The sequence below is a fragment of the Oryctolagus cuniculus genome, chromosome 11 (assembly GCF_051225735.1).
Source record: "Oryctolagus cuniculus isolate XC-2025 breed Fujian yellow rabbit chromosome 11, ASM5122573v1, whole genome shotgun sequence".
Lineage (NCBI taxonomy): Eukaryota > Metazoa > Chordata > Mammalia > Lagomorpha > Leporidae > Oryctolagus > Oryctolagus cuniculus.
The window spans coordinates 114,111,593-114,137,663 of record NC_142877.1 but is presented as its reverse complement, the minus strand read 5'-3'; the positions used below and the strand labels follow the sequence as shown (position 1 = coordinate 114,137,663).

The following is a 26,071-nucleotide window of genomic DNA, read 5'->3' as shown; positions in this document are numbered from 1 at the left end:
GCCCACTGCTGAGCAAGCCCATCCTGCCCTGTGGGAAAGCTGCCGAGTTCTCGTAAGCAGCCTGCGAGGGGCCGCCCACAGCTTGCGAAAATCCGCTGCACAGTCATGACCACGGTGTCTGCAGTTCCCAGAAGGACCTGCGTCTGTGACCCCCTGCAGCCTCCGCCAGTGCCCACTGCACACCCCTGCCCTGCTGTGCCACCGCCGCCATTTCCAACAGCTCAGCGTTTCTTGTCAAAGCTTGGGGACTTCGTTAATCACCTCCTTTTGGCTAAATCTGCATTTACTGAGTGTGCAGCGTGCCAGGCAAGGCACAAAGTCTGTTTCCTTATTTCTTACAAAAACTCTGAGACAGCGACGCACTGTTATCCCCAGCGCCTTTCACAGAGGCAGAGACAGCGCCTCTTCCCCGGGTTATCGGCTAGGAAGTGGTGGAGACAGAACCCGGGCTGGCTCCTCTGCCTCCCTTCCCTTCAGAGCAGCACCCCCCTACCCCGGGGGCAGCCGCCTGCCCTTCCTTGGAGCAGGAGGCGCCCCCTCCCCCACTCCCCTGCCCAGCTGTGCCCTTAGGTCCTGTTCCTCATTGGCCCTAAGGACGAGCCTCCAAACCACAGATCTCGAAGCACCTGCTGCCCCTGTTCGCACAGCAATCACACGTTAACCAGAAGTGCCGAGGCGGAAAGTCCCGAAATTCTCAGCCTGGGCAGAGAGCTCCCTCCCGACAACAGCGCTGGCCTTGACCTTCTCCCTTGGCCTTTTTTCCCCAAGGAAGGTGCCCCAGGCCACAGCCTCCCCCTCCTGTGACTTTCAGGAAAAGCCTGTTTGCTTACGTGGGCCAGCAGAGCAGAAAAACAAATCGAGGTCATGTTCACCCATCCATTGCCTGTTGAAACCTTGGTTACTGCAAAACCCAGAGGTCACTCCCCTGGGGAATTCTCTGCATCCTCCAAGCCCCACCTCCCGCCTCCCCCGCCCCGACACTGAACCCAGCAAAGAGACCCTTAGCAGGAGAGAGTGGGACGCTCTCTTGGCATAATGGACCAAAATGATTACGTCAGGCCAGTGCTGTGGCATAGTGGGTTAAGCTGCTACCTGCAGTGCCGGCATCCTATATGGGAGCTGGTTTGAGTCCCAGCTGCTCCACTTCCGATCCAGCTCTCTGCTGTGGCCTGGGAAAGCAGTGGAAGATGGCCCAAGTCCTTGGGCCCCTTCACCTGCGTGGGAGACCTGGAAGAAGCTCCTGGTTCCTGGCTTCGGATTGGCACAGCTCCAGCTATTGCAGCCAATTGGGGAGTGAACCAGTGGATGGAAGCCCTTTCTCTCTGCCTCTGCTTCTCTGTAACTCTGCCTTTCAAATAGAAAAATAAATAAATAAATAAATTACATCACACATAAGGAGGCCAGTGTCCTGAGAACTGTAGGCTGGGAATCTTCCACTGAAACTGATGTTTAAACTTTTAATCTATCTGATGTCTTCCCTATCGTATTTTTTAAAAGATTATTTATTTATTTATTCGACAGATAGAATTAGACAGTGAGAGAAAGACAGAGAGAAAGGTCTTCCTTCTGTTGGTTCACCCCATAAATGGCTGCCACGGCCAGCGCTGTGCCGATTCGAAACCAAGAGTCAGGTGCTTCCTCCTGGTCTCCCATGCGGGTGCAGGGCCCAAGCGCCTGGGCCATCCTCCACTGCACTCCCGGGTCACAGCAGAGAGTTGGACTGGAAGAGGAGCAACCGGGACAGGACCGGCGCCCATATGGTATGCTGGCGCCGCAAGCGGAGGATTAACCAAGTGAGCCACGGTGCCACCCCCCCATTCTATTTGAGACCCACAAAAAGAATGTATGCAACGCGTGTGTGAGCCAGAGGGTGTTATCACCAAACAGCTGGGCCCCCCCCCCCCCGACTACTGGGTACGTGCAGCAGTCACTGACCACTCCTATGCACCTGCGTCTCCCTCCGTCTTGAAGTTTGAGTTTGCTGCTTTGGGTCCATAGCAGTTGGCTTTAGGAAAATGAACCGCATCTTCTGTAACTGGCTTTTTTTTTTTTTTCAATTGTCTCTAAGAACTGTCTGTGCACCACTGTGCACTGGGCCCCACATGACCGTGCTGTCCTGGGGACTGGCCTTTGGGTTGCTCACGTCCATTGGTGACCATTTTGCAGAGTGGCCATGAATGCTCTTGCCTGTGCCTCCAGATGGCACCCTGGAGGGCATTGCTGGGTTCTAAAGGATGCTAGCTCTGCACACCAGTCACAACCCATCTTGCAAATGTGCACACCAGTCACAACCCATCTTGCAAATGTGCACACCAATCACAACCCATCTTGCAAATGTGCACACCAATCACAAACGATCTTGCAAACAGGTGGAACTGAATCTGGGTTCCCCAGCGTTGTGTGTCTTTGGTGTCCATTTGCTTTCTCCTGTGTCATGGTTTTGCCCATCGTTTCTGTAGCTGCCTGGATTTTTCGGGCTGATTCGTGGTGATTCTTCATACATTCTGGATACTAATCTTTCCTCAGTCAGATGATGCTTTGCCAGTGTCTTCTAGCTCGGGGCCCACCCTTTGTCTTTTGATGAAACGCATGTCTTAAGCTTAACATAGTCAGATGGATCAGGTCTACTCATTTTTGTTCTATTAAAGGAATCCTCTACCTCGGGGTCGGGCAGGTGGCACCCTGTGCTCATCAGCCTCTCACAGTCTGCCTTTCCTTTGTGCAACTGAAGGTGTGCAGCACGGCTTTGTGCAATGGTTCGCGTCAAGAATCTCATCTCAGCTGATCTGTGCTCTGTGTGATCCAGCAGTTTGCCCGAGCGACAGTCTTGACTTCTCCTTTCTTGCACTGCCCTGCGCAGCCACCTGTGCCGTACATCTGACAGCACCGGGGGTGGGGGGGGTGCGGCGTATCCGGGCTCTCCACTCTGTCCCACTGCTCCCTTGCTGGGCCCTCAGCCAGTAGCACGCTGCTCTCCTCCAGTGCTTTGCCCATTCGTGAGCCTGGGTTGTCCTCCCTTTGGTTGCCAATGTTTACTAACCTGTCAGCTAAGATTTATGATTTTATACACACAGATCCTGCACGCCTTTAGTCAGAGTAATTCCCAAACACTTTAAAGATTTTGTTGATGCTGTCAATGACATTTTTTTCAATTTTTTTTTAATTTTTTTTATTTTTTGACAGGCAGAGTGGACAGTGAGAGAGAGAGACAGAGAGAAAGGTCTTCCTTTGCCATTGGTTCACCCTCCAATGGCCGCCGCGGCCGGCGCACCGCACTGATCCGATGGCAGGAGCCAGGAGCCAGGTGCTTTTCCTGGTCTCCCATGGGGTGCAGGACCCAAGCACTTGGGCCATCCTCCACTGCACTCCCTGGCCACAGCAGAGAGCTGGCCTGGAAGAGGGGCAACCGGGACAGAATCCGGCGCCCCGACCGGGACTAGAACCCGGTGTGCCGGCGCCGCTAGGCGGAGGATTAGCCTAGTGAGCCGCGGCGCCGGCCGACATTTTAAAAAAAATTCTCAAATCGCAAGCTGTGACCACACAGCAGGTCCATTGAGGGCAGGGCATTGGGCACAGAGCTGCTAGGAGTGCTCCCGGCCCGTATCCACGCAGGTTCACACCCCCGTCCCGAACCGCGTCAAGTGTGGGCGATGGCAGGTGCACACTGCCTTTGTGCCCCCCTCCCCGGAAGGCCATGCTGGGCTGACCACTCCACGGGGACCACATGAATGACATTGGCCACTCCTGCCTGCCTCCTGCCTGCAAAAGGGACCGGCACTGTAGGCTACACTTCCTACTAAAAATGACATTCACTGTGGTTTTTCCCCGCAACAGAGGTGATCGGATTCAAGATGTCTTCTATTCCTAGTGCGTGAAGAGGTGTGGAGTGTTTGTGTGTGTGTGTGTGATAGGAGAGAGAGAGAGAGAGAGAGAGAGAGAGAGAGAGAGAGAGAGGTGTACACGTGTGTGGTTTAAATTACAAATGGGTCCTGGATTGTATCAAGTGGTCCCCCCGCCATCTGCTGGGACAACCCCGTTTTTCTCCTATACCCTCTTATGCAGGTGCATACTAGTCACACACTGAAATGCTAAGCCTGCCTTGAGTGCCTGGCTAAACCTCACACAGGCCCTTGTGTTGTCTGTCTCTTTTTGTATGCTGCCCCACTTCATTTGCCAAAGTTTCTGTCCACCTGCGTGTGCGCAGTCAGCTTGTGCTCTCTGCTGCGTGAATTCCCATGTCTGGGCACTGGTGCAGTCTGAATGGAACCCGCGGCGGCGGCAGTGCCGGGAGGCAGGGCGTCCCAGGAGGCGGAGTGTCCGGGAGGCAGGGTATCCGGGAGGTGGGGTGTCTGGGAGGCGGCAGCGTTGGGAGTTGGGGTGTCCGGGAAGCAGGGTGTCCCAGGAGGCAGGGTGTCTGGGAGTTGGGGTATCTGGGAGGCTGCAGCGTTGGGAGTTGGGGTGTCTGGGAAGCAGGGTGTCCCAGGAGGCAGGGTGTCTGGGAGTTGGGGTGTCTGGGAAGTGGCAGTGTTGGGAGATGGGGTGACCGGGAGGTGGAGTGTCCGGGAGTCGGGGTGTCCAGGAGTCAGGGTGTCCGGGTGTCGCGAGCGCCTACTGTCATGCAGCTCAACAGTAGCAAGTGCGACGTACGACTTGTCAGTCACGGGGAAGAAAGGAACACCAGGACACAAGACTGTCTTTCCAATGAGAGATTTTTTTTTGGACAGGCAGAGTGGACAGTGAGAGAGAGACACAGAGAGAAAGGTCTTCCTTTGCCGTTGGTTCACCCTCCAATGGCTGCCGCGGCCGGCGCACCGCGCTGATCCGAATATTGCTTGCACACCAGGGGTTTTTATCACACTACTCATCAGCATGCTCACTGAGGTCAATACACTTACCAGTACCAATACACTTATCCATCTATACTACTGAATACACTTATAAATCTATACTACTGAATACACTTATCAATCTATACTATTGAATATACCTAGCAATAAAGTTACCACCACTACTTAATGTGACTTAACTACTTAACTTAGCTACTTAGCTTAATCACCTAACAACATAATTACTTTACACTTATCAATATCACTAATATCACTATCAATAATATCACTTATCATAACTTACAGCTAACTTAACACACTTATTGAATTACTTAGCTTAACATAACTACTTATCTTAATATATATACCTAATCTTAATAATATCACTTATTGGCCAGAAAATCAATATTCTTATACCATAAGTCACAACAAACACTATTAAAATAATCTTAAGTACTATCACAATGAACAGTACAAGGACAAAAAAGATTCAATGCACAACATTGGTTTGCTACGTATCTAGGCTCGCATCACGGTCACGAATGTGTTTCTCCTGCAGGGAGTGTCCAGAGTTCAATGTCCCAGCAGGGACGGAACTCGGATCAGTCACTCAGAGGCAGGAAGTCGTGGGAAGGCTGTCCCTCTGGGCAGTAGGCTCAAAGTTCCCAGGCGGACGGCCAGGCGAGAAGTTGGAGAGGTCCCCTGCTGAGAGGCCTGGTCCGGCTCTGCGGTCAGGTCTGGCAGTAAGCTGATAAGGGGTCCAGGCCAGGCGGAGAGGCGGCGTCTCGGCTGGAGTTTTGATCCTGTCGTTGCCTTGTGCCATGTAGCAAAAGCTAGCGGGCTGGCTCTTCGGCTCCAAGTGCAAGGAGATCCAGAGGTTCGCACACACAGGGCCCACACACACACACACAGAGACACACAGACACACAGACACACAGACAGTGGGGTTACAGCTCAGGGACAGCTCTGCAGGTCGGCTTGTGCCGCCATCTGCTCCGTGCAGAGTAGCGGCTGCCTCTTCAGCTCCGGATGTGTGGAGATCCAGAGGTTCACACACGCCGGGCCATGATCCCCGAGAGGATGGAGAGTGGAGCAAGGGCTCCCTTTTATCCTCATTTTCCGGCAGTTCTCCAGCTGCCATCCTCGACTTGTCCAATCAATGCTGGTTCCTCCTTGCTTACAGCTGAAAAGTCCAGTCAACACTGTCCCCGCCCTACTTATGCTTGAACGGTCCAGTCAGCGTGGGCAGGAGGGTACTGCCCGTGGTGCACTGTTATCGGACTGACCAGCGATGTCTCTTGGTGTGAGTAGGAGCGTCTCCCTCGCAGCCGTTAGGCATCGCCTCGGCTCCTGACTTAGAACTCCACTTGACTTTTCTTCTGTGGCGAGTGGGGACTTTCCAGTGTCTCACTGTGGAGCTACCACAGTTCACCTCCTTTCCAGGTAAGCGGTGATCCGTGGCTCTTTTAAGACTCCTGTGGGATTCTCCACACAGGGAGGCAGGGTGTCCCGGAGGCGGGATGTCTGGGAGGCGGCAGTGTTGGGAAGTGGGGTGTCCAGGAGTCGGGGTGTCCAGGAGGTGGGGTGTCCGGGAGGCAGGGTGTCCTGGGAGGTGGGGTGTCTGGGAGGCGGGTGTCCCAGAGGCGGGGTGTCCTGGGAGGCGGGGTGTCTGGGAGGCGGGGAGTCTGGGAGGCGGGGAGTCCGGGAGGCAGGGTGTCCTGGGAGGCGGGGTGTCCTGGGAGGCGGGGTGTCTGGGAGGTGGGGTGTCTGGGAGGCGGGTGTCCGGGAGGTGGGGTGTCCTGGGAGGTGGGGTGTCTGGGAGGCGGGTGTCCAGGAGGTGGGGTGTCTGGGAGGTGGGGTGTCTGGGAGGTGGGGTGTCTGGGAGGCGGGTGTCCAGGAGGTGGGGTGTCCTGGGAGGTGGGGTGTCTGGGAGGCGGGTGTCCGGGAGGTGGGGTGTCTGGGAGGTGGGGTGTCTGGGAGGCCGGGTGTCCTGGGAGGCGGGGTGCCCTGGGAGGCGGGGTGTCCGGGAGGCCGGGTGTCCTGGGAGGCGTGTAGCCCCTGATGGATTTAATGCTGTGGTCCAAAGTCTCTTGGGGAAGGACTCGCTGCCCTCTGTGCCCACCTCTCCATCCCGAGACCGTTCACGGCGCCAGCTTGGAAGCAGAGACGCTGAGTCCGGGCTCCGTGCTGGACTTCGGCCTCCAGAACTGGGGGCAGCAAATCTCCAATGCTTATCAACCGCCCAGGCTGTGTTTTTCTGTTCTTAAAGCACTGAACAGACTGACACAGGCTTCCAGGATGTTCTGTGTGGATGGAGGTACTTTACTGTCTTTTCTGGAAGGTGTCTATGTCATTAGCAGGATTTATTATTGAACGTTGGGTAGAATTTGCCATAAAACCGTCAGTGCCCAGTGAAAGAAGATTGTGTTTCGGTTGATTTGATAATTTAGGGGAAATTCAGGCTGTGAGTTTTTCTGATTTTCTTTTTAAATAAAATTATACTGTTCTCTTTGCTTAATCTAAATTTTAAAATGTAGTACACTAAGCTTTTGATGGCTGTTTCTTAAGCCAGCATCTTTTACATCTCTACTTTATCTGTAATTATGGTTTTTTCTCATTTCTAATCCTTTCCTTTTATCTTCCTCAATGTTGCTGGAGTCTTTCCAAAGAACCCATTTTGGGTTTTGTTGATTTTTTTTGGTTTGGTTAGATTTTTTTTCTTCTGTTTTTGTTGTTGTTGACACTGAGTTGTGTACTTTTCTTTTTTTTTTTTTCAAGATTTATTTATTTGAGAGGCAGAGTAACAGAGAGAGGGAGAGACAGAGAGAGAGAGAGGTCTTCCATCTGCTGGTTCACTCCGCAAATGGCCGCAATGGGTGGAGCTTGGCTGATCCGAAGCCAAGAGCCAGGAGCTTCTTCCGGGTCTCCCATGTGGGTGCAGGGGTCCAAGCACTCGGGCCATCCTCCACTGCCTTCCAAGGCCACAGCAGAGCAGGATCGGAAGAGGAGCAGCCGGGACACAAACTGGGGCCCGTGTGGGATGCGGCGCTGCAGGTGGAGGCTCAGCCCTTCGTGCGCATCTTCATGACTCCTTCTCTCCTTGTTCCTTTGTCTTCCTTTTGACTTCGCAGACTTAGCGCGTTCCCTTCCAGCTGTTTTTCCTTTTATGCACTATTGACTTTGTCACATCTGACAATTTGAGATGCTTTAAGAACACATTTCCAAAGGCTCAGAGGGGAAAATCATCCCTGAATTCGCAGAACGCTCACAACTGAATGGGACTCAGCTAAGCGGTGGCGCACAGCAGCGTGACTGTTTAAAAAGTCAGAGCCCTGGGGCCGGCACTATGGCGCAGTAGGTTAATCTCTGCCTGCGGTGCCGGCGTCCCATATGGGTGCTGGTTCGAGTCCCAAGCTGCCCCTCTTGCAACCCAGCTCTCTGCTATGGCCTGGGAAAGCAGTGCAAGATGGCCCAAGTCCTTGGGCCCCTGCACCCACATGGGAGACCCAGAAGAAGCTCCTGGCCCCTGGCTCCTGGCTCCAGATCAGCTTGGCTCCGGCCGTTGTGACCATTTGGGGAGTGAATCAATGGATGGAAGACCTCTCTCTCTCTCTTTCTCTCTCACTGTCTATAACTCTACCTCTCAAATAAATAAATAAAATCTTAAAAAAAAAAAAAAGGCAGAGCCCTGAGGAGCTTCGTGTGCCGTTGAACAGAGATGTGGGTGGCCATGTTGGCCGGGGGGGGGGGGGCAGGGGGCGGAGCACTCTCACCCAGCAGAGGGAACTGTGTGTGTACGGCCACGGTACAGCCACGGTGCCGCTGAGTGCACCTCACCTCACGGCCCTGTGAGCGAGATACTGTGGCGACCGGGTGCCAACAGAATTCACAAGACCTTAGATTTCGTAGGAACAATGTCTGAGGCCATCCCACCAAATGCCCCCCTTTAGAGCACAATGCCAGCAGAGAGGGAGGGCCCACGAAATGGACAGCGCGAGAGGCAGCGTCAGCCCTCTGTCCTGGACCTGCGATGAGCTGGGGATGCGGGGGCTGTGCCAGCGCCGTGCGCGTCTTTCAGTCCATCGCTGGCGCACTCTGTCCGGCACGTCGAGCCTGCATGGACGTGAGCCACGAGGACACTGCGGCTGACGGCAGTCCCCTCCTTCTTTGTCTCGGCACCGTGGAATCTGCCCTGGGATGAAGCACCGGCGTGGATGGCGCCAGATTCTATTTGCCCACCGCTCTCCCCCACCTGCTCTCTGCCTGCTGGATCAGGACAGCCCAACTTCGCATGACTTCCTGTTCAGCCTCGCAGTGGGGCGCCCCAGTCACGAGGGAGACGGGAAGGAGGGAGGGAGCGAGGAGGCGGGGCAGTTACCCCTCTGGTGCCCTCCCTGCGGGGTTACTTCCGCCGAGCGTGCCCACCCACTAAAGGTCACTGCCCCCACGACGCTCCCCTTCCAGGGTTCGTAGGCAGTGCCTCCTGGTGGCTCAGTGATTCTACCTCTGGGGTGTTGACCCATCCCGCACTTTTCCTGCGCGCTGCTGACAACTTTGCCAGTCGTCCCTTGAATTACCCCAACCCTGGGTGATGGAGGAGCCCTTCTTGGGTCATCCTAACCCGTGGAAGCCATATTTTCCCTCCTGGACATCTCATGCTGGGCCAGGAACAAGGCTCTCAAATGAAGAAAGCCGACACAAGCAATGGCCTTTCTTTTTTTTTTTTTTTTTAACATTTATTTATTTATTTATCTGAAAGTCAGAGTTACAGAGAGAGAGGAGAGGCAGAGAGAGAGAGAGAGAGAGAGGTCTTTCATCCACTGGTTCACTCCCCAATTGGCCGCAATGGCCGGAGCTGCACCAATTTGAAGCCAGGAGCCAGGAGCTTCCTCTGGATCTCCCACATGGGTGCAGGGGCCCAAGGACTTGGCAGGTGCGACGCATCCTCTACTGCTTTCCCAGGAACCAGTGGCCTTTCTAACGCCTTCCGCTCTGGGTCACAGCCCAGAGACTCGGATCTCTGCCTGAGAAAGCTCTTTTAATGGGGTGACTCCCCGTCACCTGCTACCCACCATGAACGCCAAGTTGCTAGAGGCCACTCATCACCCAATCCCAAACACACACCTCATCATCAGCCACATGTTTTCGACTGAGGACGCCACGTCACCATTAGGGTGGTGGCTGTGCATCGGCCCCTCTTACCCGTGTTTGCCAGCAGCTTGCCCACGGTGCTCAGCCACGGAGGAGCCCCAGTGAGCCACCTGCCTGCCGGGGCCCGCTCCGGTCCCTTGTTTGCATTTTCAGCTGATACATTTTTTGTTTTTTTGGAAAAACATGGTGTTTTATGTCATCATTTTGTGAGTCACCCCCCCCCCCACACACACACATACACACACATGCAAATCCTCTCCAGCCAACCAGGGCCGGCGTGTTTTCAGGCCCCATTCTGCAGCCTGTCGTTTGCAGCTGCGCAAATGACATTCTCCGCGCTGGCCTCTGGGGGGCGTCATGGAGTGCCGGCCTCTGCCACAGTAGCAAGCAAAGGGTCTGAAGAAGCACTCGCCCCGGCTGTAGACGTCTTGGAGCGCGGACTGTCACAGGCGCGTCCCACTGGGAGGAACAGAAACCGCAACTCGGCTTTGCCCTAAAAGCTCCGGCGACGAGCATGTTTACCGCGCCCCACCCAGGAGTGACCCAGAGGGGCTGCCCGGAATTGAGTCCCTTGGTATAAAGTGTTCACTAATCAGGCTGAAAGCATTTCTCCGGCTACCCAGGCCGTCTTGTTTGTGTGCTAACAGGCGGTAAGCCAGGATGCACCTGCCAATGACGGTGGGCGTCGGCTCTGTCCAGAGGCAACCCACGCGCCAGGAGCAGCTGGCACGCCAGATACGGGCAACTGGGTGCCGGCGGGGCCTCCGCGGTCCTCCCGCCGAGTATTTTGTCCCCACTGTCACGGGATCAGTGCCCGAGGCCTTGGTCAGCGGCAGCGCGGAGAGGCAATTTTCACTCCCACTTCCTTAGCGGCTCCGGTTTCGACATTTCCCCTCTTCAGTTTCATGGAAAATCAAACTCAGCCGGGAAAGAGCGTCAGGATGTCCGAGAACACGGGGCAGGTGCGGCTGCGCCAGCGCGGATTGCGAATCCTTTGGGCCAGCGGCGGCCGGGAACGTGGGCGCCTTTCTAGTCCATCGCCTTGACCAACTCGGCCACACGTGGGCACTTTTACTCCCGAGTTTCGGGGTCCTGGTATTTCCTGTGGGTCTTGGGTGTGAATCCCGCCGGCCGGTCTCTTGGGGGTGTAGCGACTGCAGAGCCGTTTATGGAGTTCGAACAGTCGGTCAGCTGCAGCTCGTTCGCACCAACTCACCTTATCCAGCCAACCTCCTTCCTTGCCGCTTGTTAAATCGATTTCCTTTTTTATCCATTTTGACCTCAGGACTACAAATTAGCACCGCAATGTAATGATCCCGCATAAACGACCTTCCTTTGCCGTCTGTCCTTAGCCTGTTTCTGGAGACCTCGTGTGGTTGATGTCGTGGAGTCTTTCCCGGCAAATGTTGTCTCGCAGGGAGTGGGGCCGCCAAGCCCCCCACACCCAGGCTGGAGATGGCAGCTGTGTAACTGCTGACGGGCTTGGGCAGCAGGAGCTGCAGCTCAGGGGAGACCACCCCCGCCTCTGCTTCCCCTGCTCCCCGTGGAATCCGAGCCCTGCCCCACCTCCACCCCACCCTCCCCTGCCTGCAGACAGCGGCAGCCAGGAGCAGTGCCAGACCCTCCCAGGCAGTGGAGGACTTGGCACTGGCACGCCTCCCCTCCCGAGCGCACCGGGAGTGCACAGCTTTGCAGAGGCCAGTGGCCAGTTTTGGGGAAAGGGGGCTGGGCAGTAGGGGAGGGGCCAAAGAGGAGGGCAGGAGGTGGCAGGGCCAGGGGTTTCTCCAAACCCATGGACGTGGCCAGGGAGTGGGCGGCTGCGTTCAAGACCCACACCCTGGCCACCTGCCAGGTATAAGTGGCCCCAGTGGCACCCGACTCCCTTTGCGAGGGAACGGTTTATTTAATGCAGAGAGAAGAACAGAAACGGAGCACAAGCCAAGCGCAGTGGGGGCTCCGGCCTCGGACCCGGGACGTCTGTGCCATCCCCTCGCCTTCCCTGGCCCTCAGCTCCCCTGAGGCCCCCAGGCGCCCGCCAGGGGCCCGGGGCCACCTGCTCAGGGCGCTGTGTTGTACACACTGTAGTTGTCTTTCTGGGTGACGTGCAGCTTCCAGGGGAAGAGGCGCTTCTGGGAGGGGAGGCCTCGCGCCTGCCTCACCATGAGCCCCACGTCCTCGTCGGAGAGCAGCCGGACCAGGTCCCCCTGCGCGTCCCGGTAGTTGAGGGCGATGTCCTCTCTCTGGAACTCCCGCCTGGGATGAGAAGGTCAGGGTTAATCCCGGGCCGCAGGAGACCAGCCGGGGGCCCTGCGCCTAACGGCCTGGAGCTCCGAATCAGAGATCAGAGGTCAGAGGTCGACACATATGCGGCTTGTCCAGCCAGGCCCACCTCCCATCATGCAAATGGGGAAACCGAGGCCCCAGTGGGAGAAGGGATTCGCGCAGGAAACCAGCGGCACAGCCCGAAACGGTTAAAATGCTGCTCAGGAGCTCCTGTTCCACGCTGCAGGGCCCGGGTTCAAGTCCCAGCTCCGCTCCTGAGTGCGGCTTCCTGCTCACATGCACCCTGGGAGGCAGCAGGTGATGGCTCAAGTACTTGGAGACCCTGCCACCCACAAGGGAGACCCAGATCTGGCTCCTTGCTCCTGGGGGAGTGAATCACTGCATGGGGGAGCGCTCGCTCTCTCTCTCTCTCTGCCTCCCAAATAAATTAATTAATTTTTCAAAACTTCCAACAACCATTGTAGTTCAGAAAAGTGGGCTTGGCTGGGTACGAGAAGCAGAATAAAGCCCCAGAGGGACACGTGTGCGAGGCGAGTGCGAGGCACCCGGTAAGCACGACTGCTGCTAGTGTGCGAGACGGGCATTCGTCTGCACACACACATCTGCACACAGCACCCACGACACGCACGCACACGGCATGCGCGTCAGATGACCAGAGACGCCCAAGCAGGAGATGACGTCATGGCTCGCACGGCTCCATCAACTGACGCTCTTCTTTCAATGATGAGTGGGTCTTGAGGCTCGAGTACCCCTCATCCGAAATGCCCGGGAGCAGAGGTACTCGGGTTTCGGGTTTTTTGTGGTTTGGGAATATCTGCGTATGCAGAACAAGCGATCTGGGGGCTGGGACCCATGTCTAAACTCGTTTATGTCTCCTACACACCCGCTCCACAGGGCTTCTGACGGGTTCCTGGAAAATGCAGACTATGGGAAAAAACTATGCACGGATTAAAAAACAAAAACAAAAACATCTGCACCAAAATGAACTGACCGCGGAAGCCCATGTCCCCAGGAGCTGTCTGCAGGACCCCCGGACATGCAGCCTGGACATTGCTGGACACACTGTTTTAGTGCATCTGCGTTTCCATGGCAACCCATCCCGGGAGGCCAGGTGGGGGCTTTTCCACGGGTGGGGTCAGGTCCTGAGGTCTGGGTTATAGATGCCCAAGCCGACTTTCATGGTCAGAAACACAGTGCCTATGCCACTGCTTTATAAAACGCCTTACAACCCAGACCTGGGCTCAGGAGGTGGGAAGCTCCCTGGTGGTGGCAGGTGCAAGTCCAAGGGTGACAGGCTACTTCTAACTGCAAGCTGTGTGACCTCAGCCAAGTCACTCTGCCCTGTGCCCCCACCCCTCTGGCTTGTCTCCAACATGGGGTGGTGACCATGAACCTCAGGGCTGGGCTGTGGATACAGTGACAGCAAACAGGTACAAAGCAGCCACCCTTAACATGCCTCCCCTCTGCCTCTCCCTCCTCCAGGTGCCTGGCACCCCTCCTGGCACCCCAGGCACCCCTCCTGGCAGACCCCGCCTCCTCATCCTCTCACCTCATGAGCTCCAGCAGGTCCTTGAACAGCGGAGTGCTGCTGAGGTCTTCCTCCACCGCGATGTCCCTGAGTGGGGACAGGCAGGGGTGAGGGGGCGTAAGGCTGGAAGTGGGGCAAAGGGCGGTGGGGCCTGGGGTTGAGGTTGAGCCCTGGCATCCTGAGACAGTGCCGTGGCCCAACTAGAAGGCATCGGGAGCCACTGCAGGCTCAGAGTGAGGGTGGACCAACGTGGGAGTGTGGCCTGGGGGCTGGGGGTGGTAGGGACGAGAAGGGCGGACAGGCCCCTTCCTCCTCCCCTGGCGGGCCACGCACTTGATGATGGTGCTGACTGTGTCTTCATAGTAGTAGCAGCGAAGCCAGTTGGTGGGGTCATCTTCCTCCGGGAAGTCCTTGATGATCTTCACGAAGGAGAAGGGGAAGATGCCCGTGGCTCCACGGACAGTGCCCTGAGGAGGAAGGAGGGGGCTGCCCAGCGCGCAGGAGCAGAGGGGGCAGGGCTGAGCTGGGCCCCAGAGCCCCCGCCCTTTTACAAGGGTGCAGGGGGAGGGGGATAGCGGGTGCAGATGGGGCACAGGCGCCCCCTGCAGAAAGCAAAAACCACAAGTCCACCCAAGACCCGTTTCTGTCTGGGACGGGTCAAGATCTGAATCTCCGGAAAGCTGCTTTCATTTCAATCATTCATTCACTCATTCACTCATTCATTCAACAAAGGCCTCTTGAACCCGACAGGCTCAGGACAGTCAGAAGAGAAAATCGCCCTTGTCCTCCCGCAACACTCATTGCGAGGAGGGTGGCAGGTGCAGCATGGGTGATCCGGAAACAGTACGGGGAGGGGAGGGGAGCAGGGGAGGGGTGCTGGTGATTTCCGTTCATCCTCAGGCAGCCCCCAGCCCGCACTCCAGGCCGCAGGGCCAGATGCCACCTCTGTCGGACCCCAGGCCGCCCTGGGCCTTGTGCACCTGCTCACTCTGTCTTCACTGGAGCTCAACAGAAGACTCTCGATGGGCCACTCCACAGGCGCATTCACCCAGGCGCCAAGCAGCCCTGCCCTGCTCCCCGCCCCTCCTTCAAGCCGAGGCCACCCCTACACATGGGCCTTTCCAGAAAACAGGGGCATCACCGCTTCTCGGACCTGGACAACGGCCCCGAGCTACCCCGCGGCGTCTGTGAGAGCAGCTGCCTTCCCAAGACTGTGCCAGGACAGGGGAGTCCGCGGATCTGTCCCAGCCGCCCCTCCAGCCTCTGCACCCCAGGGGCCCTTCCTGCCCTGCACACCTGCCGTCTCCGGAACCCTTCCAGGAAGCCCGCGCACGGGCTGGCTGCGCGTCTCCCTGAGAGACAGGGAGACGGTGGCACTGAGCAAGGTTCCGAGGGTGCATACAGCTGGGAGGAACGGGGCTGGCGGCAGACGCCAGAGCACAGGCTGCCCCTGAGGGCCATTCGCTGGCCCCGGAAGGTGAGCGATGTCGTCCCCTGTTAGACCAGCGGCTCCCACCCAGGGTGACTCGGTGGCCAGGAGCAGGTGTCTAGAGCCCCATGGGACCGCTGCAGCTGGGGGTGCTGTGGCATCGAGTGGGGAGCCAGGGACGTTGCCACACACTTTCCAATGCCCAGGGCAGCCCCACAACAAGGAATTGTGCAGCCCCAAACGGCAGTAACGCCGCTGTGCAGAAGCCTGGCTACAGACCGAGACATGAGCCGCAGTGGTTTAGCTCACCTCCCCGAAGCAACCCATTTTTTGAGGTCAGACCCAAAGGCAGGCTCTGGGATTCTGGAAAGTTCTGTGGCAGTTACACCTGTCTCCCCGGTGCCTGGGTTCCGTCAGGTTCCCCACTCCTGCCTGCAGCTCCAGGACTATCCTCACATGGCCTTCCCTGAGCCCGCAGTCTGCCTGCCCAGCACACATGCAGCAATCTCACCCAACTTGCCCCTCCTCATGTCCACCCTCACCTCCTAACTCACCCCAACATCACCTCCAGCCTCACCCCTCCTCATTTCCAAACTCACCCCAACATCACCTCCAGCCTCACCCCTGCTCACTTCCAAACTCACCTCCAAACTCACCTCCAACATCACCTCCAACCTCACCCCTCCTCATGTCCACCCTCACCTCCTAACTCACCCCAACATCACCTCCAACCTCACCTCTGCTCACTTCCAAACTCACCTCCAACATCACCTCCAACCTCACCCCTCCTCACTTCCAAACTCACCTCCAAACTCACCTCCAACATCATCCCTCCTCACCTCCAACATCAACCCATCCTCACCCCATCTTCACCCCATCCTCACCTCCACCCTCACCTCCATCCTCACCTCCATCCTCACCCCATCCTCACCTCCATCCTCACCCCGTCTCACCTCCAGCCAGTCCTTGTTGATCCGACTGAGCAGGAAGATGACATCTCCAGCCTTGAAAGTCAGCTCCAGTTTGCTGTTCCCAGTGAAGTCGAACAGGGCCTGGGGGAGGGTAGGGGAGGGGCGGAGTGGGGCGGGAGGGAGGAGGCGGCACTCGCGGAGGCCTACGTCCCTGCTGACTGCTTTCCTGTTCTCTGCTGTCCCGTTCTGCACAGGAGCGAACTGAGGCTCTCTGAGGCCTTGTCCGGGGCCGGCCCGTTTGTTAGTGCAGGAGCTGGGACTGGACTCCAGGTGTCCCTCCTTCCAGAACCAGCGGGAGGAGCACACGGGGCGAAGCGTCCCCAGGACTCCCAGACCCCCGGCGCTCTCCACCAGGGCGCTGCCCACCGCCTCGTCCCCCGCGTCCGTGAGCTCCCGGAGGACAGGGCCTGAGGCAGGCCTGGCCCAGAGGAAGCCACAGACTCTCTGGGCGAGCAGGTGGACAGACAGGTAGGTCACCCCCCAGCTGGGGCGGGGCTCCCTGGTGTCAGGGTGGGCGATGGGGTACCTCTGCTCGGGGAGCTTCCAGGCGGTCCACGCCGCCGCCTTGCGGGGACACGCTCTTGCTGCAGAGAGAGAGGGGGGGGAGGGGCCCGTGAGCTCCCTGCAGGGGCGGGAAAGGCTGGGACTGCGACGTGAAGATGCAGCCCAGGCCCCCCCCCCCATGACCTGGCTCCTCTCACAGAGCAGGGAGCAGAGGCTGGAGGTCGGGGCAGACGAGAGGGAGTCCGGGGCTCCGGGACACCTCTCCCCTGCTTGTCCTGGACTCGTAGCCACTTGACCTTGGCTTTGGCAGCCCTGTGCTATCTCAGTGGCTTGGATTTTGGGCGGTGATTTTGTGCTTGGGGGAGGGGGGCTGCACAGGACTGGGGGGCTCCTGGGAGGAAGGGGGCAGCAGGGGACCCAGTCGGAGCCCCAGTGGGGCCCCAGGAGCTAAAACAAACCAGGGGGCTCTCGGAGGGACACTCATCGGGGAGGCCCCTCTTCCTTCCTCGCCCCTCTCTTCCCAGGCACCCAGAGCTCCAGGCCGTCCCCTGTGGCTGCTGGGGCACCAGCCCTCCTGGGTGAAGGCCCGGTCTCCACCCTCAGCGTTCACTCTCTCACGCCCGGAGCCCCTGCTGCCTGTCTCTCAGGCCCTGGGCTTGGTTCCCAAAGCCATCTACTAAGACCAGGCACCTGGAGGGCCCAGGGATGGGGTGGGGGTGGGGTGGAACTCGCCCACCCTCCTGCTCTTCCTTCCAGGAAGTGGGGAGACGCCTGTGCAGCCGGAGCCCAGCCCCAGGCACTCACACTTTGCGGGTGCGTGGGCGGAGCCGGCGGAGCGCCTGTGGCACCTGCTCCGAGTCGTAGGCCGACTGGTAGAAGAAGATCCGGACGTCGGGGTCCATGAGCACCCAGACCGGCAGGCTGAGCAGGTGCTGCAGGGTGAGGGGGGTAGAGTGGGGCGGGGTGGTCAGTGGGAGGAGCTGGACATCCCCACCCTCCGAGGTTAGCCCTCCCCCTTCTACTAATGCAGCCCAGGCCTAGTAACAGAAGCAAGTTATTAGAAGAAAAGCCCCTGGGAGCCAGCACTGTGGCACAGCGGGTCAAGCTGCCACCTACAGTGCCGCCAGCATCCCATATGGGCACCGGTTTGAATCCCGGCTGCTCCACTTCCCATCCAGCTCCCTGCTAATGCACCCGGGAAAAGCAGCAGAGGACAGCTCAGTCCTTGGGCCCCTGCACCCATGTGGGAGACCTGGAGGAAGCTCCTGGCTGCTGGCTTCAGCCTGGTCCAGGCCAGGTCATTGTGGCTATTTGGGGAGTGACCCAATGGACGGATTTCCCTCTCGGTAATTCTGCCTTTCAAATAAATGAATAAATCTTTAAAAAAGAACAGGAAGCCACTCCGCAGGCTGAAGCTGACTGTCCAGATGCTCTGCTCCCGGCCCCAGGTCACCATCACCGGGGGAGCCGGCGGCCCGTGCGCCAGGCGGGCACCGAGTGCCACGTGGGTGACCTCACCTGACCTCAGTCACCTGCAAGTTAGGATCAGAGAGGCGGGGGCAGCTGCCCAAGGTGGCAGAGCTGGGGCACCCAGCGGCAGCAGGCTGGGGAGCGCCCGAGAAACCCTATCTCCGAAGATACCTCTGGGCTCGGAGGAGGGCGCTCCCAAGCCGCGGCTTGTATGCCCCCAGCGACGGGGTGCTCACCGCCTCGGGCCTTTCCTGGTGGCCCTGATGGGTGGCATTCCTCTCCTGAGCACCATGGCCTCGGCCTCTGCTCCTCCCCTCTGTCCCATCTCACAGGACGCACACAGGGCGGTGAAAACCCCACCTGTGCTCGGCTGAGGTGGCCGCCGGCCCAGAGGGGACCCTCCCTCCAGCTTGCACAGAGGCCCTGAGGGAGCGGGCGTGGCCTGGCCAGCTGTGCCCCTGGTTACGTAGGCACGGCTGTGCCTCTGTGTGCCTCTGTGTGAGCTCAGGGTGTCCCAGGCTGTGGGCAGGCACAGGATGGACTGACGCCCGGCGCAGTCTTGCGGCTACCATGTGGCTCCTGTCCCTGCCCCAACCTCCAGAGCCCCGAGACGCCAGGTCTGTTGCCCTTCCCAGGCCCAGCAACCAAGGCCGTGGGCATCCCAGGGGTGATGCGGAGCCCCGCCCCTGGCCTGGGCCTCCTGAGCCCCCGTACCTTCATGTAGGCGTTGAGGGCGGGGATCCGCATCTCCGCAATCTCCTGCTTCACACCCACGTAGACTTTGGCTGCGGAGCGGCAAAGGTTGTCAGAACCAGGCCCGCGCAGTGTGGGGCTGCGGCCTCCCAAAGGCACCGCATAGGCACCGTCCTGACCACCGGCCTGTGTCCGGGAAGGACGCCAGCATCAGCTGCTGTCTGTTCTACGCACACACAACACACGCACACGCACAGACACGAAGTCAGTTACACACATGCACACTCATGAACACACACATATACACACATGAGTGCATGCAACACTCACATACACAGACACGCAGGCACACGCGTGCACATTCATGAACACACATGTACACAGGAGTGCATGCACACATGTGCACACTCGTGAACACACATGTACACATTCACAAGTGCATGTACACATAAGTGCGTGCACTCACACATACACACATGAACACACATACACTTGCACTTCCAGGTGCATTCACTCATATACATGCTCACACATATACACGCATGCACACACACAAGTCTCACACACACTCATTCACATGCTCACTCACACATGTACACACACACTCACACTCAAACACACAGTCACACGTGATCACATACTCACATGCACACATACATGTTCAGTCACACTCATACACATGCACACTCACATGCAGTCACACACACATGCACACACACATGCTCACACACATGCACACACACATGCACGCTCACTCACACACTCACATGCAGTTTCACACACATGCTCACTCACATGCACGCTCACACTCACACGTACACACTCTGGATTCTGAGTTCCCACAGAACAGGACACGGACCCGGCTCACAGCCGTGTCCCCACCACCCAGCCCTGGCTGCACGTTCCGGTTACAAAGACTGTGCAGCACTCGCCCCAGATGGGTTACATCGGAATCTCCGGGGGCGGGGGTGGAAGGGTGTGAAGACCCCTTAAGACTGCCAGACACTTCCGCTAAGCCACCAAGGTCAGGAGCGGGGGACCAGAGACGCCCAGATAAGTGAAGACGCGGGGTAGATGAGTGGCTCCTTTCTCAAAAGCAAGGCAGGGGCTCTGGGCGAGGGAGACAGCGGCGGCCAGCAAGAGTCAGGTGTCCCGTCCGGGAGCCTCCTCCAGGGGCCAAGCCCTCAGAGAGCCCCACGGTGTCCAGTGGTGGTCGGGGTGGGGGGCAGCTAGGAAGCGCCCAGGCTGGAGCCTGGCTCTCGGGATTCTGTGGCAAGAAGGTGGCATTAAAGTCACAGGCACAGTGACAGCTCGCCTGGGTGAGAATGGGGAGCGAGAAGACACAGGACTGTGGCGGAGGGGACGCGGCACGCAGCAGGTGGCAGGAGGGAAGGAGGGGAGAAGGCAGCCCAGGGAAGCCAGAGCTGACAGCTCACAGCCCTCCGCAGCCAGCGGCCCCGCGGCAGAGCAGGGAGAGCCGAGCCCGGAGGGTGGTGGCTAACTTCTTGTCGCAGGAAGAAAAGAGCTCTCTGCGGGCTCTGGGCCCATGGAGGCCGGGGAGGCTGCTTGGAGCCTGGGCAGCGGCCAAGGAGAGGGGGCGGGCATGGACCAGAGCCCAGAGACGCCTCCTCCCCACAGCTCAGGGCCCCGGCCAGCGGAGCAGATGGGGAGGAAGAAGAGAGAAAGCAAGGGAGCTTGGAGAAAGGAGCTTGGTGGGGCCTCTGACGTGCAGGGACAGGTGCATAACATCCCCTGGGTCCCACCCTATAGGGCGAGGAGGGCGCCATGGGCACCGCAGCATAACCCACCCGTGGCAGGCCATGGGCGGGATCGGAGCTGTCCAAGGTGCACGTTAGGACACAGGCAGGAGGCAGGCATGGGTGAGGGAGGGAGGAGAGCCACAGGGGACTGGTGGGAGTCACAGAGCTACTTCCCTGGAAGGAGGTGGAGGGGAGGGGACAGTTGAAGAGGGACACCCCGCTGGCCCCATCCCTGCTGCCCCCTCCAAACTGTGGCCTCCTGGGTGGTGGGCGGTGGAGCGCCGTTCCCTAGGGGGTCTTTGGAGGTCAAGGCTACAAGGCCCGGGTGCTGCAGGTGGAGGGGGGCGTGTCCCAGGAGAGGTGGTAGGGGAGGGGCCGTGGGGTTGAAGACAGTGTGGGCGGAGCTGGAGGGAGAGGCCCGGCCGGGCGGGCGCCCACCTGGGAGCGTGGGCAGGCTGCAGGTGGGGGCGCCGCCCTTGCCGTCGGGCCCGAAGCGCTCCTCCAGCCTGCTCTGCAGGGCGTGGAACTGGCGGTAGCGGCGGTAGATGAGGTACTTGCAGCCCCCTTTCGTCTTCACCTCGATGACAAAAACCTGGGGACAGAGGTGGGAGGAGGGGCTCAGGAGCGTGGGGGCCGGGCTCAGAGGCCAGGGGCAGGTGCCGATCCTGTCTCAGCCACGGTGCCAGGTGGGGCCAGGTAATTCTATGCTGGGTGTGGACGGATGGGTCTGTCCCAGGCGCCATGGCATGGCAGGCGGTGGCCCTGGGCTGTGCCTCCTGGGTGACAGCGGCAGCCCTGCCCCCAGATGCAATCATTGAATCATCTCTGGGGGTCGCCAGGTAAGAGACGAGAGAGCTGGACATTCGGAGGAGGGAGGGTGAAGGTTCAGAGGTGAGAGTTCAGAGGTTAGAGGTGAAGGTTCCCAGGTCGCAGGGTCTCTTACAAAGTGGCTGGTGAAGCCCCTCTTCTCCTCGATGTCGGCGATGTTGGCAGAGACTGCGACGTCATCTGGAAGCTGTTCGAAGTCGCTGCGGGAGGCCCCGGGTGGAAGTCCCAGTCACTGCCTTGGCGTGTGCCGGGGACTGCTGGCTGCGCCCTTCCTCGCACCCCTGCTCGCGCCAGGCCCGCCCGCCAGCCCCGGGCATGTGGACACGAGAAGGCGCCCAGCGGACCTTGTAGGGAAGGGACCGGGGCATGGGGGCTGCACGTGACAACCGCGGCACCCGCACTGACTCTGCCAGGAGTCTCCCCCCGGCCAGGCCCTGGTCTGCAGCTGGGGACACGAGGTCAACCAAGTCCCCACCCGCCCTGCACCGAGGCCCGGGTGAGGCCCACGGAGAATGGACCGCCCAGGTCGGGGAAAAGCCCAGGAGGAGGGGACTTCCAGGCAAGTCTGGCAGGTGGCAGAGGAGCCAGCCTGGCAGGAAGGGGGGGCAGTGGGGCCGGTGTGTGTGGCATGGCAGGTGCGTGGCGTGTGTGGCATGTGTGTGGCATGTGTGGTGTGTACAGCGTGGCAGGTGCACAGCGAGCTCTGAGGCTGGGCGGGCAGGTGAGCCGGCCTGGGGAGGGGCTCGGTGCTGGGTAACGGGGCGCCAGCCAGGGCTGTGGGAGGCTGGACAAGGCCGACTCAGCAGCCGTGCGCAGAGGCGAGGCGGGCAGGGAACGTGCAGGCAGCATTGGGGGCCCCAAGGGGTCCAACCGAGAGCGATGAAGCCTTAGACGGGGACGAGAGGGGCGCCGACGGGACGAGGGGCAGACATGGGGGACGCCGCCCTTGCCCGACAGTGCTTTAGCATCTGCCCCATCCCCTGCTCCTTCCCGGCTCACCGAGTGCCAATTTGGTCCGTGATGGCCATGTGCCCGGCCCGCACTGCGAGGTCACGATGGGGCTGAGCCAGCCACACCAATTCTGTTTGCTGTTACCCAGCCTCCCTTGCAGCTTACAGAAGTCACGTGACTAGCTCTGGCCACTGAGACCTGGAGGCCATCTGGCACCAGGGCCTTCCCAGGGCAATGGACAAAGCTGGCATTGTCTCCTCCTTTGAAAGCAGGCGTGACATGTGGACCTGCAGCAGCCACGTTACATCCATGAGGCAAAAATGTAAGGTAGATCCATGGAGACTCTGGGGTGCTGGTCGTGACAGCACGGAGCCGAGGCAGCTTTGCCTGAGCCCCTGTGCGTGTCCAAGCCCCTCTCAGTCTGCTGGCCCTGCATCTCCAGCAAACACAGCACCGACCAATCAGCAAGCTGCTCCGAAGTGACCAGCAGCAGGGTGTGGGTGCTGCGTGCCTGCAGGGGGTGGGGGGGAGGGGCAGGGTCTCAGCTGGGCAGGCCTGAGCAAGGCAGGGCCACCTGCTCGTGGCTTATGGCTAAGAGCCCCGGGGCAGAGGGGGAGGTGCCGAGGGAGGAAGCGAAAACAGAGCTAAGGAGAGAGAGAGGCCAACCCGGGGGCCCCGAGTCTGACCACTTGTAGACAGAGGAGGGAACCACGACACTTCCAGTGCAGCCGCTGGGAAACCGGGCTGCCGAGCCCGCCGTGGCCCAGGCCTCTGCGCCCATGGGGACCTCGGGAGCCCCCACGGGACCCAGGGTGCCCAGGGTCGGAACTCAGGCGGCTGCTGCCGGGCTGGGGCCAGTGCGGGCCAGCAGTGGGTGGGCAGAGGGAACGGCGGCTGGCAGCTTCCCCCTCTCTGCACACGCATCCCCCCGCCGGGACCCTCCCCCCCCACCCCAGAGGCAAAGTCATGAGGTTGGCACAGGAAGGAGCCAGGGGGCCCAAGTGGCCCCGAGGGGGCAGGTTGAGAAATACCAACGCTGGCTGAGCCCGCCCCGGGCACACGCTGGGCGCCAAGTGTGCTTCCCGGCCATGCCCCTCTGACAGATGAGGACGCCCAGGGACGAGAGGGGCGCTGATGTACCCAGGTGAGCCGGGAGCCTCTTCCGGGCCTCGTGGCAGCTCTCTGTGTGCCCCATGCAGCCCCTCAGAGCTCTCAATGATCAGCAAAGCCCACGTGCACCGACTGCAGGCCACACACGCCAGGACCTGGCTCTGCCTCGTGGGATCTCCCGGCTCCACGGAGGAGTGAAGGAGCCGGACATCACGTCAATCATTCCTTAACACAAACAGCCACCTGTGCTCCAAAGGGAGAGCAGAATGGCGAGGCTGCGGGGACGGGGTCCGCACCGTCAGAGGGCAGCGGGACTTGCGCAGGCTGGGGTGGTCAGGGAGGGCTTCCTGGAAGAAGCAGTGCATCCTCTGAGAGGAGGTGGCCAGAAGTTGGAAAGACCTTGCAGGCAGGAAGTGCAAGAGGTGAGTTCAAGGAATCCCAGGAAGCAGAGCAGGGCCGTCTTGGTGCCTCATGGGGGCACCCTGACTTCTCCCTGGGCTGGTGGGGGCGGAGGCGGGGGCTAAACAGGCAGACAGAGCGAGAGGTCAATGGAGGCCACGGCCAGCAGGGACCTGGGGCAGATTCCTGTCTGTGCTCTGGCTGCTCCCGACCTGCTACAAGGACAGCAGAAGTGGCCTCGAGAGTTTTGGGGGGGGGTGTCCTGGGGGTCCCTCGGGAGTAAGCACAGCCCTGAAATCCCCCCGAGGCAGACAGCAGCTGAGCAGAACCAGGCGAGCAGTAGGCGCTCCCAGGGGGCCGTGAGCAAGTCCCCTGCAGGGCTCTGCGTGACAGTGGCCTGGCTGGCCATGCCCCCCCCAGTAGCCACACCCTCGTAGACCCCGCCCAGGCCCCCACGCGACCCCCGCTGCAGCCCTGGCCATCTTTGGACACCTGGCCCCGGGCTCGGGAGTCCACTGGATGAGCTGACCCGACCCCAGGCCAGCTCTCCGCCCAGGCACTGGAGGGCTGGGGGCCACGCGGCCCCAAGAGCTGGCTCCGAGCCCCCGACAGGGTCCCAGGCAGCTGAAGAGGGGCGGGAGACGCGGCGAGGGCGTGGGCCTTGCAGCTGGGGCTGGCGGCCTCGTGACCTCTGCGCCCCTAGAAGCAGGAAGCACCCCAGGCCCCCAGCAGCTGCTGCTTCCGGAAGCCTGGGTCAGCGCGGCAGGCCAGCTGGGGGGGGGGGGGTGGGGGCGGGCTGGAGCCTGGCAGGTGGCGCCGAGGGAGTCCTTTGTCCCCCGGGCCTGCATCTTCCCATCTGTGGGATGGCAGGGCTGGAGTAGAAGGCTCTAGAACATTCTGGAGCGAGCTCACAGACCCAACCGTCAGTTCACTCTGCAGCACTGTCGGGCATGTGGTGTGCGGTGGTGCTGTGCGTGCACTCTGGGTCAGCAGTGCTCAGAGCAGAAACTCAAAGGCGTGTGGAGGAGGAAGAGGAAGAGGAAGCGTGAATATACACTGACTGCTATGCCCGTGCTCAACGGAGACAGGGCAAGGGGTCAGACAGCAGTGGGCAGTCCTGGCAGGCTTCTTGGAGGAGGTGACATTTGAGCCAAGCTCTCAATCAAGATGGAGAACCAGCCGAGTTCTGCTTCTGTTTGATGGGACCGCAGTGTGGAACTAAAAGCCCAGCCCAGGAGCCAGGACACCCGCGTCCCCCCTCTGGATGCCGCCCACGCATCCTGTGACCCCCCCCCCCCAGGGACAGGTCACAGCCGCCCTGAGCCTGGGCGTTCGCCTTTGTGCCAGGGGAGGTGAGCCACAAGTGGAAGCTTCCGCAAAGCGGTTCCAAGAGCCTGCATTTCTGAGTATCGAGTCTGACTCAAGTCTGACCGCTCACAGCGGCTGTGCCGAGCTGGGCTCTGCTGTCCCCCAAGGCCTGGGGGCGGGGCACCCCGCACTCACCTCTCCGCCCGCAGCTGCTGCACCAGGGCCATGGCCGTCGCTGGTCAGGGGAGCCGGGGTGCACAGGCTCTCGCCCGCCCGGGCCTGGGCGGAGTTCACCTCTCACCTCCCCCAGTCACCTGCGCCCCGGGAGTCCCCAGGAGCCCCAGTGGGGAGGCCACGCCCCTGCCTCTCTGGACCTGCAGGAGGCTCCACCCCCAGGCCCACACTTCCTCTTGCTGCACCGCCCCGGGGCCCAGCGTCTGGGAGAAGTGCCCCACCTCCTGCTCGCGGGCTTCGGGGACTTTCTCTGCGCCTCTGCCCGGATCAGGAGGAAGACCCACCGCACCTGCTCCCGGGCAGGCCACGCCCCCTCCGGTCCCTTAAACCCAACCTAAGCTTTGCTCAAGCCATTCCCTGGGCCTGCAGTGCTGGCCTGCACCTCGCCTGTTGTCCCTGAGGCCCAGCCCAGAATGCCTCCTCTTCCAGGAAGCCTCCTCAGTTCCCCAGCCTCTTTCTTACTAGAGTGTGACGGTTAGCAAGTGCTCCGGACCCCTCACACCTGCGCCCCTGCACCTGTCAATCCTCTCCACGGGGCTGCCAACCCACAGGCCCTCATGCTACAAGCCTGGTCGCATGCCCCCTCCCACCTCCTTTCTTCCCCAGCCTCCTTTCTAGAATGTTCC

At 59.9% G+C, this 26,071-nt stretch overlaps 1 protein-coding gene and 1 long non-coding RNA gene across 2 annotated transcripts; one reads left to right on the top strand and one right to left on the bottom strand.

Annotated features, from left to right (window-relative positions):
• Positions 1-5,732: 5,732 nt before the first annotated feature.
• Positions 5,733-7,341, top strand: LOC138844434 (uncharacterized). The gene is made up of 2 exons (XR_011380277.2): positions 5,733-6,269; positions 6,913-7,341. It is a non-coding gene; the product is annotated as an uncharacterized LOC138844434 (long non-coding RNA).
• A 4,519-nt stretch (positions 7,342-11,860) lies between these two features.
• NCF4 (neutrophil cytosolic factor 4) lies at positions 11,861-25,506 on the bottom strand. Its single transcript, NM_001082654.1, is given in 10 exon segments — positions 11,861-12,230; positions 13,810-13,875; positions 14,122-14,255; positions 16,171-16,269; positions 16,715-16,772; positions 17,497-17,624; positions 18,877-18,947; positions 21,054-21,207; positions 21,559-21,643; positions 25,407-25,506. Coding segments are annotated over 10 exon segments (1,023 nt in total). The 5' UTR covers positions 25,439-25,506; the 3' UTR covers positions 11,861-12,034.
• Between the last annotated feature and the right edge of the window lie 565 nt (positions 25,507-26,071).